This window comes from Haliotis rufescens, unplaced genomic scaffold (assembly GCF_023055435.1).
Source record: "Haliotis rufescens isolate VD_foot unplaced genomic scaffold, xgHalRufe1.0.p SCAF_4, whole genome shotgun sequence".
NCBI lineage: Eukaryota > Metazoa > Mollusca > Gastropoda > Lepetellida > Haliotidae > Haliotis > Haliotis rufescens.
This window is the reverse complement of record NW_025964112.1, coordinates 21,021,066-21,033,212: the sequence shown is the minus strand read 5'-3', so window position 1 is coordinate 21,033,212 and position 12,147 is coordinate 21,021,066. Positions and strand designations below refer to the sequence as shown.

Here is a 12,147-nt window from a genome sequence, read left to right as displayed (position 1 = left end):
TGGAGAGGTGGCGTATATACTTGTGGGTAGATGGGGAGGTTGACGGGTAGATAGACATGAGGGCAGATGGAGAGGTTAATGGATGGATAGACCTGTGGGTAGATGGAGAGGTTGGGGTACATGAACTTCCAGGTAGATGAAGAGGTGGGTAGATGGACAGGTGGGTAGATAGATGTGGAGATGGGGAGGTGGGTAGATGGACATGTGGGTAGATAGGAAGGTGGGTGGGGAGATGGGGAGGTGGGTAGATGGGGAGGTGGGGGGATAGATTGACATAAGGGGGGATAGATTGACATAAGGGGGGATAGATAGACATGTGGGTAGAAGGGCATCTGTCAATGATTCACACAAAATTAGAATGACCCTTAAGTTCACCATTCATTCAGAGATCATCTAGCTCATACCTCACTTCAGGCATCTTTCCGAGGCAAGTGAGTTAACTGACTATAAAAGTCCAGTTTCCGCCCTTGCCGAACTAGGCTGGTATTATGGAGATACATTTTGGCTGGACTAACGAGTCTATGCATAGTCCAATCAAAATCGCGCACCGAAATCGAAAATCTGGTTCGTAAAGTGTCAACTGCAGGATTTGCAAAGCATGTGCACCGCTAACTCGTTGTCAATAGATATTTTCTAAATCTTTTCATGCTTTTAATCAAGGTGCTCACGTGATTTGATGCACTTCGCGATGTAAGACTCGTTTTATCACAATATAGATATTGATTATCGATCAGATCGTCTTGACTGGGCACCACTGTTTTGTTTGAAGCAAATGCAAGTGATACGAGAGGTTGAATCTGATTGGTCAATAGGAGAGGCATAGAAAGGACATAACTCGTAATAGCCACTGGTGGCGCTTCGATCGAGCCCACTAATTCCAGCCAAGTTCGGCAAGGGTGGAAACTGGACTTTTAAAGTCAGTTAACTCTCTTGCCTTGGGAAGATGCACTTCAGGTGGCTTGGTTGGGAATATAGTCCTCAACAATTCTTGTGTAATCACAAGTCATAATCAAAATGCCATGATGTCAGGCTTAAGATAATATACTGGCTTAAGACAAAACATAGACTGCAAGTTTTCACCTGAAACTGTAAGGATGTATTATGAGTGTGTTAACTTGCCTCAAGTTTACCCTTAACATTCTAGATATTTTTTTAACAGTTTGTTATTTATTTGTTATTGAATAACAATTTTCAAGACAACTTTGTTGTTGCATTTCTCACTTGCATGCATGTAAGCTGTAAAGTGTGAGTCCACCGAGGCTCCCCTGCCTGCTGTTGGTGTAATGAGGGTTACGGGGGCCAGATGTCTTCCCTCCCTACACATGAGGACTGTTATCACCTGGGGGGGCATCTCAAACAATCAACCACCCTTTAGGAAGGGAATCAATTGTGTTCATTCTGAGTATAATAATGATAATGACTGCTTGATCTATCAGCTAGCTACACATTGCAACACAGAACACATGTGTGTGTACATGTATAGTGTGTATTGTGAGGTAAATCATTTAGACATCAACCTCAATCAAGGTCCACGCAATACAAAAGGAACATCCAACTCACTTCTGAGGGTTAGTGAAACAGTTTATTATATACAAATTTGCTGAGTAATGATGGCAGTAGTCTCTTATCTGGTCATTACATTTGGGTTCCTGAGAGCTAATATTTTGCTCGGTCCATTTTTCTTTCATCACAATGAAACCTGTGCATAGAAACATAGTCCGAATAGTATAAGTATGCAATGAACTACTCTCTTAGACCACGGACCTATATAACCTGGATAGGAAACGATACAGAATTCCTGAAACTATCTCTGCCGCGCATCCGCGAATTGCAATCCGAGCCCCATGTTATCGGTATCCCGCAGGCGCGATGCCAACCACATGTGGACAGCTTATGGCGCATGCGTAGTAGGGCTTAACTTGACTTCCCCTGGTTACCAAAACATCCGGCTTACGAGCATGTGTGGCGATCGATAGCTGTCAAAACACATATGTCCCATGTGCATCAGATTTTTATCAATTAAACACGGAAACGGTAATTAAGATGATCGAGATATCAGACCATATATATACAATGCCTTGCAACATTATCGTCACTCCTAACCTAATACGGATACATATTCAAGCGTTCAGATTCTCTCGTACCAACTACAACATGTCCGATTTCGTCAACTGGGATGACTCCGATTTGGATTTGTCCGTACTTCTAGGCGAGTACACCGAGTATGAAGTGGATAGAAACTCGGATTCAACGTCCGATGACTGCCATTCAAAGGTGCAAAACACTGTCGAAAACCAGAGACCTGGCAAGACTTTTGCAGCTTTGTACAGATGTCCTTTGTGCAGCAAAGACTACGGTTCAATTTCTGGATTCCGTGGCCATGTGATCAAAGCACACGGAAGATCCGATTTACGAGGTAATGAAAATCACAAAACAGTTAAGTTTTCTGTTCAAACATATATTCATATTTTATTTACAAATATATTCTTACATAAATGTCACCGGGCACAATTTGGCTAATTACCATCATGGGTATATAGGCCTATATATGAATAATGGTAAAATATAGGCATATAATTATAAGAGGAAAGCAGATGTTATAATGTGTGGAATAAATAGATTCTTCAATTTACATATTGCAATTTTGTCCTCCAGACTAATATAATTTCAGAATTAAGTAACCCTATTTGTATTTGATCATGTGTGTATCTATCTTAATTTGTATACATTTAATCTAATCTTAACACATTGACCATGGATACATTAATTTGACTGCTGTAGAATAATAATTGAACTAACATTTTGGGATTCTTGTATCATGTGTATACACTTTCAATGTTTGCAATCATTACATATGAACAGAATACCTGTATCAGAGAAAACTCTAAACATTTAAAAAGCCTGAGTTAGTATGCTTTTTCAATTACTTTTTATTTATTCATCGTGATGTGTTAATGCTTAGTTTTATATCATTGGATTCAATCTCAAAATACAATTGTAAAATAACTATGAATTTAAAAAATATGAAAATCCTTATTTTGAACAGAATAACGATTATCTTCCACAATTTGACTGCCACAGGCACTTCGTAAACATACTGGATAAATGCCTTGATACATGTTTACATTTACATTTGAACACCATACATTCAACCTTAAACTAATATACTTGGTGAAAGGTTCTTTTGATTGCATATCATAAGGGATATTATTACTAATTCCAGCTCCTGACTACAAGCTTACCAGCGAGACCCAGCAGACCATACCGACCACACCACCTACGTCAAGTGCCTCAACAACTCCGCTGACAAGTTCCTCAAATCCAGCTTTCTTCAGCACTGAGCAATTGCAAGGATGTATGCTGGAGTCTGTCCGCAATTCTTTGAACGCAATAGCTCAGAACGAAATTCACAAGTCGGATCTGGCATGTGAGGGGAAAATGTGTGACATTGCTAGCTTACTTTCCGGTTCAGAGTCATGCCTAGCTCAAATAACTGACCACCTGACTCCTACATTTGTATTGTTATTTTCTGGATTTGGAAAAGGCAGCTCCTTTGTGGCGAGCAGAGAGCAGATGTGGGCACAGTTCCACCGAGCAAGAACTGACACCAAATTCTGTGACACACTGCATGAGGTAATAAAATTACACACACAAGAGAGTGACTGGAATGTACACATGTTAAGTCAGTGCTTGTTAGATGAACTGGTTGATGCTGTCTGTACAAAGTTTATATCAAGTATTCAGAGTGATGCAGAAACCGAAGCTAAAGATCTGACCTCGGCGGAAAATGAAATTCTATTTTATATCTGTGGATTTTTAATTAGGGCCATTACAAAGCAATCAGGAATAGAGTCAAAAGTAGCCAAAACCCTGAGGCATTTATGCATTACTTCACAGGATACTTCATCTGCATTTATGACAAAATTTCGCGTTTGGACTGAGACTGTCAACAGAGGAGGACTTAAAGTTAGTGGGGACAATTTTTTCTTTCTTGTGAGAAAAATGGAGATAATTTGTCGGCAGCAAGTCAACACATCAAACTTAAATGCAAATTCACTGTGTGTTGACCGCCTTAAGGACAGCATTCTTAAAGACACAACAGTCCTGTTTTACTGGGACAAGCTCGTCACAAGTAGTGAAGAAGAAAAGCTCTCCGTTTTGGAAAGTATTGCGGACTTGTTCCTGAAACTGCGAGGAAGAGCTGTTGTCAAGCACATTCGCAGGCAAACACAAAAAAGAAATGCTAGCACACCTAAACGTGCAAAAACAGGGAAAAAGTCAAATTCACTTAGAAAACGCCTGAGGGAACATTAACTGTTTAATATGTTTGGATTTTGTGCCAGTTGATTTGTTCGTACATGTAATATAAAAATTGTTCTAATATCAGTGAATAACATAACTGTACATATTTTAATGCTTAATTAGCTGTACATTTTATCTCATTATTTTGTCAATGTGGGTGCTTTTTTCAAACTGCAAGAAATAATCTTGAAGAAAATACATACAAATGATCTTATTTTGACTTTTTCATTTTGTTAGTCTCAAAACACAAGACTTGTTTGTTTGTTGTTTAAAGCCGTGCTCAGCAATATTTTGGCTAAATGAAGGTAGTAAAAGAACAATCAAGTCAGCATTAGACAATCCAGTGATAGACATCATGAGCATCAATTTTATGACATGCATTAATGAAGTTCCCGAGTCTGACCAGCTGGTCTGCAGTCGCCACTAACAACAAGCATGGTTTGCTGAAGATCAATTCTAGTTTCTAGCCTGGATCTTCACAGGCATCACTAAATAGTGAGTGAGTGACTGACTATGGTTTTTCGCCGCTTTTAGCAATAATCCAGCAATATCACAGCAGGGGGACACCAGAAATGGGATACACAATATGTACCTATGTCAGGAATCGAACCCGGTCTTTGGCGTGACGAGCAAACGCTTGAACCACTAGGCTACCCGACCGCCCCTCATCACTAAATAAACATCACAAATGTCAATGTTCAGTTTCTCCTATGTCTCTTAGTTAGTGGGGTGTGAACCACTCGAATGTCATTATGTCCTCTCTTGTTTGTAATGTTGCCTGTAATTGGTGCTAAGGCAGTTGAACCAATGACACGAAGTTGTGACATGGTATGTTTCACATCATACACAGTAGGATTGCTGTTGGCCCCTCCCTTTTGTCTATAATGAGAGAAATGTTCTTCAAGTGGATCCTGGTTGAATCTGTGAGTTAGTACAAAGTTTGCACCCTCATCTAGTAGGAACCTAACACATTCCACAATAGATTGAACCGTGATGCGTAATCCATGCAGTGTCTGCTTGCTCAACATCATTCTAGATCTCTGACTCTTCGTGAGAGGCCCTTGTCTGTTCAAAACAGCTCTTTCCCATGCATCGAAATAACCAAGAAATTCAGTTGTCAGATATGTAAGTCTCTCATCATTTCGATCCACATATTCTCGTAAATTAGTATTTCTTTTCCTGTCTGCCTCATTCAAGTTCCTTGTATTTAAACAATCAAAAAATTTGTTCATCTGTCTGATAAAATTCACAGTCTCACTCACAGAATCATCATACAAATGTTCAAGTGCATCCGCAACAGTTTTGCTCAATACCTGAGCTGCCAGATTCACCTTCATTTTAGCAAAAGGTGTGAGGTCAATATGCTCACGGGTTAATTTGTGAGCATGAGCATAAATTGATGGTTCCACATATTCTTCATACAGCCTAACAATGTGTGACCACCTGATGTCCTGTCCATCTTTCCACATGTCACGTGACTTGCTGTGGCTTCCAGAATTGGCAAAACAATTACGGGTGGTTTTGAGGAGGTGAGGGACATCTGAAATGAAGTAAAGCTTCCGTCTAGGATATGAGTAGGGGTTCCAGGTCCAGTACGTGTTTTGAAGTTCCTCACAGTGATGCAGATTGAAGAATTTTCTATTAGGAGATGCACCGTCACATGTTACAAACAGAATTTTTAATCTACATTCAATTTCCAAAAATCGGACAGCCTTCCATATAGCAGGATACAAAAGATCAGCAGTTATCCCACTTGTGGCAAAACAGGCAACTGGGTATTTCAGGGAAGAAGTAATCCCTCTAACCATTATTACAAGAATGGAAGATGCTAGTTTCTTCTTAGTGTTCGCAATTAAATTCTCCATATGCAACAAGTCATTGCCAGTTTTCTCAAGTTCAACATACCCAACAAGTTCACCAGTTACTCTGTCGTAAACTAACCCCTCAGACACTTTCACCTCATCTTGAAGAATTCCAACATAACTCATCCATTCTTCCTGAAACATTCCCAGCTGGGCTGCTTCATTCCTGAGATGTGACACAGAGGCATAGTTAAAGCCACATTCAGCAGGTAACCAGTGTGAATAGTCAAACAGTGTTCGACTGCTTGGTAGGGAGATAAATCCAGCATCTCTGGTGGCATCGTATGCTTTTTGGCTTTTGTTTCGGATATAAAGGCACCACTTAATGATCATTGGGTGCCATTTCATTTGCCTTCTGTCTGTCAAACTTACACATTTCAACTGCTGATCCCAGAAAAGCCTCTGTAGCGAGTTCTCATCGGGGAAGGCCTTTTCAACATCAACTGTATGTTTCTTCAGCAATCCCAAAAGTTCAACATTGTCAGTTTCATTAAGTTTCTGTCCTTTCACAGATATGCTCTTCCATATGCTGCGTCGAATCTTGTCAAGTTCAGTTTGCAGGTGCTGTGTTTTATCTTTCATCACCTTAATCTTAGATATCATCATGTCCTTTGACATATGTTTATGGGGTGTGGTTTTCTTCTCAGTAAATGATGATTCTTGCTGTTTTGAACGCGAAACTTTCTTTCGAAGTGTGTTTCTATACAAACAGCAATGGCTACACCTTTTTCTAACAGTCAACATGGAACACTTGGTTGATCGAATGGTAGAGTGGTACTCAATATCATCTCGCTTCGCACAGAAATCGGCTTCATGGTATGCAAGAACTTGGTTCGTCTTTGTGTGGGAAGTACCCCATTTTGGCATTGTACTGGTGAACTCTTCCTCATGATTTCCTACACAAACATCCCAAAGTTGGAGTCTATCAAAGAACTTCTGAAGGTCCCCAAATGACATCACAATTTTGGGAAGACCCGTCCATATATCATGTTCTCTGTCAATCACAATCTTGTGTACAAGCAGAGAGGGAACTAATGATGATGTTATGTTCATACACAATTTGACTGTTGGAGACTCTCCATGATAATGTTGGACAAGCTGGATGTTATCATCAGTTATCCTTGAAATTGTGAAGTCGGACAATGCATCAGTATGGCTCTTGATGTCATTCTTCAAAAGTTGAAATAACTGAAACCTTCTATCCCTCCATAGTTTCTCGACAAACTTGTCTAAGTCCACATGTGATTCATAGCAGAAAACTTTATGTAAAATGACATAGAACCTATTAGCGGAACTGCAGTCTGAATCAACTTCTTCTGGTTCTTCAGTGGAGGAAGTGCTGTTGTGAGTGCCTGAGCCATGTCCAAGGTAGAAGGCATCCCAGGCTTCACTCCATTTAGCTCCAAACTCATCTTGTGAACTGGAACAAGATATTTAGAATAATATATCATCTCAATTGGATTGGCACATAAAATTAATAAAAATTATTTAAATGTGACAAAAAAGTTATATCAATTGGCTTTACTCTAGGCTATTACAAGCAGCCACATAAAAACATCGCCATAAAAGTGCAATACCCTGGAATGTGGCATGAAACCCTATTTCACCTCACATACTTTACAACTAATGTAAATGATTAAATTTAACAACAATCAATAAAATGTCCTTAAATCAACTTGATATATTTTGCAAAAGGCATGTAATATACCTAGAAAATAACAAACCTTTCCACAATTACTTGATCATCTGTTCTATGATGGTTCACTTGAGCATGGCTGTGGTCTCTGTCCAATGAAGTTGTCACCTTTCTTTTATAGTGCTTCTTTTTCTGGCCAATACCTGGCATTTTCTTTCGGCGTGGCATCTGTTAATGGAATATAATGCACCTGTTTTATCATTCTTCATTAATTACAACAAGAATTACTCATGTGGACATGTAGCAATATTTATTGACAGTTGAAACCTATAATTATAATATAAAAACATACAGATCCTATTATTGCAGAAAAAGTCTTGGATATAATTATGTTACCAGTTAGTGAATTACACTTCAGAAATTAGGAACATGAAATATGGGTTGAAAATAGAATATGCTATGAATCATTATTTTTCTCCAACACCTACCCATGTGAAACATTATTTGAGATGAAATGTATGTTTCAAGTGTGAATTTATAGTAGATTTCCTTATATTTTAAGCTAAATTATAGCTATATTTGTAACATTAATTACAGACTATTTAACGAATGTTTCGTAATTACAAAACCGCATAGTTGCTTATTGGTATATAAGGTATTAGTTTGTAAATTTTTTGGGAAAAAATATCTATCAGAATAAAAGTTTTAGCACGCCCAAATTGTGCGTGTGTGTAAAAATTTCCGAGTTTTGTTGCATAAACATCGATTTTCATGGACTCGTAATTCGTTGTGAAATAACATTATCAAAGATGTTCTTACACATAACTGCTGTACAGATAGCATATGTTCAGCACACCCTTGTAACTAAGGACTTTATTGGATGATAACGAAGGAGATAGCGAAATAAAACAGCCAAATATCACGATTTCACTTGTCTGCCATTTTGGATGCAAGACGAAAACAATGGACCGGTGTGCACATTTCTAAAGACAGTTGAAACAAAAATGATTACTTTCAGAAGTCTTATTTCGTCCCTAATACCATTACACAATATATAAACAAAATATCCACTTACCTTTCAAGTCTGTATATAAGCGAAAAACACTGGAAATTAGGATGTTTTGAAGCGATACGCGGACAAAAGTTGAAGAGCTGGTCAGTGAATCTACCCATGAGCCTCTGCGATGACCCCCCGCAGAGGTGGAAAAACAATCGCCGGTAGCGCGGCGTAGATGACCTGAGGCTATCTGTTGCGTTTCCTATCCAGGTTATACAAGTCCGTGCTTAGACCAATGACGTACACACATCTGAGTACGTCTTTTCTTAGACTGAATCAGCTTGCAAGATTTTACACATCTCAAGCAGTATTGCAGCACTATCAATGCAGGGACATTGAGAATAATCTTCACAAATGGTTGTTGATGTGACAGTCCAACAGTTTAACCACATGGCACCCCTCAGTTAGGTAGGTGGAAGGTAGTTATCACGAGTCACACGTCTCCTGCATATGAAGCTGTGAGACAAAGAACACGCTCTATCTGCCATGTAAACAGTGCACCTCCGCCCATTCCCCTCCTGTTTATCAGTCAGTCCTGGGTATAACCCCACCTTGAGGTATGTGGTCTGAAACCTCCTCACACTAACTGGTAGTGGTATCATTACAGGCCAGGCACTTGACACTGTCGGAAGTTTGATCGGAAGAGAGACTGGTACATATACATCATTCTGGAATTTTTTTCTACTGCATTAGCAGGCCAGTATAAGATTGTCTTGTCATGGGTAGCTCCACCTATACCTCCAGCTATATAAGCATGAGAAAGAAGGACAAGATGACCCATGCCCATCTCTTATCATACTGTCATTCGTGTAAACACTGTTGCACATATTGAACTAGTTTGTAAAACTTGACTTAAGATTGGTTGGTTGGTTGGTTTGTTGTTTTACGCCGCACTCAGCAATATTCCAGCTATATGACGGCGGTCTGTAAATAATCGAGTCTGGACCAGACAATCCAGTGATTGATATCATGAGCATCGATCCACGCAATTGGGATCGATGACATGCTTCAACCAAGTCAGCGAGCCTGACCACCCGATCCCGTTAGTCGCCTTTTACGACAAGCATAGTAACCTTTTACGGCAAGCATGGGTTGCTGAAGACCTATTCTTCCCCTGAATCTTCACGGGTAGAAGTTTTTGCTTGTAGGTAAAAGATTAGTCCTGCAACATGACTGCGGAATATATGTATTTTATGGTACAAAACCAATCTAGATGTATATAAATGCCAGTCTAGCCAGCTCTATTCCACAGCATCAGGAAAATCAATTGTTTAAATTTTAGAGGGGAGAAATGTATTGTGTAATACAAGATTTCATAGACAATATGTTGGTCTAGTAAAAGCTGAACAGTTTTACTTTACAGTCCAAGCATATTTGGAAAAAACTTATCCTGTTTTTTTATCTGTTAACAAAACTATATTCAAGACAATTTGAATCAAAATATTTATGAGATAGATATCTTCTAAAAACCCTGTCTACACAACTGTACATCAAGAATAATGCTGATCCAGTCTTATTTTGCCCCAGTCAGCAGTATTCCAGGTACATCACAACAACCTGTACATGCCAATAATGGATCAGATAAACCAGTTGGTTTATGTCAATGAGCAATCAATGTCTCTGGGGGCATGATGACACAAGGTCAACCTAGTCACCATGTCTGACCACCAAATCCATGTAGTCATCTCTAATACAAGCTCAGGTTACTGGGGACCAAATCTACCCCAGATTGCCAAAAGGTCCAGTCTTATCTCAGATTTCCACTGTATATCATCTCTCAGCACAAACATGTGGACATGCTGACCTTGCAGACTCCAGTCCTCTGGACAAAAGTCTGGTGAGGAAAATATCTATCATAATTGTGTGGAGGTATTTACCTCGTTAGTAATGTGATTGATTGCGGGCACTGACAGGTGTCTGGGAGGTCGAGCACTACTCATCCTCTCAAGGAAGGAGGATACAATAATAGGCCCATTTTTATATTATCAGTCACCAGGTAAGCAGTGTATCGGTAACACAAGCAGTGGCAATAAGTTGCTCAGACAGTAGGTTAATCCTCCTCCTCCCAGACATGCTGGACAAAGATGGCTGGCCTGCAGACACCATGTCTGCTGTGTCTCTGTATCTTGTTTGAATGAATATTATTTGTTGACTATGTTTTCCTTGCATATGCCTGTCATGAATATTTCAAATTACATTTACTCGAAACTGCACTTAAAACTTGCAACTTGTCTATTTCACTGAGCAATAACACAATTGACATTCAAACCTGTTTTGCTGAGCCAAGACCAAATACCAAATCTCAGTCTGATGATGTTATTCACTAAAACACTCTGAGAAACATACTATCGACACTCAATGGGCATCAGAGGGTGATTGGCAGAGACATTAACATTGTGAAAGATATGGAATTTCACAAGGCTATTTATCTGTTGATTATCAGAAACAAAATATCAGAGTTGGTCTGTCCAAACCAATGAAGCACAAGCCAATCATTGATAAGGGAAATATCCTTAAAATCCTTAAAATCAGTGAATCAAGTTATACCTGTAGAGATCCAGGTTAGAATAGGTCTTCAGCAACCCATGATTGCTGTAAGAGGTGAAAATGCTTGGCGTAAGAGGACACTAACAAGATCGAGTGGTCAGGCTCGCTGACTTGGTTTGATGTGTGCCATTGAATGCCAATTGCATAAATCGATGCTTGTGACATCACTCACTGGTTTGTCTGCTCCAGACTTGACTATTTATAGACCTCAGTCATACAACTGGAATACTGCTGAGTGCTGCATTAAGCAACAAACAAGCAAACAAACAGCAGGAAGATGGATTTGACAGCCATTCATTACACAAGAGGCCCAGAGTTTCATTCTCAGTTGTCTGAAGTTTGATGACATCTGAAGTTGCTGATGAAGGCAGAGAATTTCAACACATGATATCGCAGGCCAAGCCAACAAAGGGGAATCAAATGTGGTGAAAGCCATGTTGCTAAAAAAATATGTATGTATGCGACAGCCACATGCAATTGGTCTGTAAAATCTTTAAAATTGCACATTTAGAAATCACACCCTGTTGCTGTCAGTCTGTCTTGTATTCCCAAATAAAATACTTATTGCTGATCCAAAGGAGCCCTCTTCTAAAACTCTTCCCCTAAGCCAGTTCACCAACATGATTCATACAATTTCCTAAGAATCTCGGTTCAACTGAATCTAAATACCCAAAGTGTCCGGGCTCCCACGACTCAAGTGTAGAAGGATGTCTCCATCACATGTACACAAGGCAAGTGTCAGC

General features: G+C 39.5%; 3 protein-coding genes across 9 annotated transcripts in view; 1 reads left to right on the top strand and 2 right to left on the bottom strand.

The window, feature by feature from the left end:
• The window catches only part of LOC124132148 (tensin-3-like), a 304,124-nt gene that overhangs the window by 230,112 nt on the left and 61,865 nt on the right, over positions 1–12,147 (bottom strand). The gene's annotated exons all lie outside the window — the stretch shown is intronic.
• Positions 1,763–4,516, top strand: LOC124133972. Its single transcript, XM_046498580.2, has 2 exons — positions 1,763–2,416; positions 3,224–4,516. Exons 1-2 carry the CDS (start codon positions 2,044–2,046, stop codon positions 4,312–4,314), a joined length of 1,464 nt encoding a protein of 487 aa, XP_046354536.2. The 5' UTR covers positions 1,763–2,043; the 3' UTR covers positions 4,315–4,516.
• On the bottom strand, positions 4,847–9,078 carry LOC125372312. The gene is made up of 3 exons (XM_048381729.1): positions 8,876–9,078; positions 7,889–8,028; positions 4,847–7,584 (listed from the first exon to the last, which is right to left on the bottom strand). Exons 2-3 carry the CDS (start codon positions 8,026–8,028, stop codon positions 5,001–5,003), a joined length of 2,724 nt encoding a protein of 907 aa, XP_048237686.1. The 5' UTR covers positions 8,876–9,078; the 3' UTR covers positions 4,847–5,000.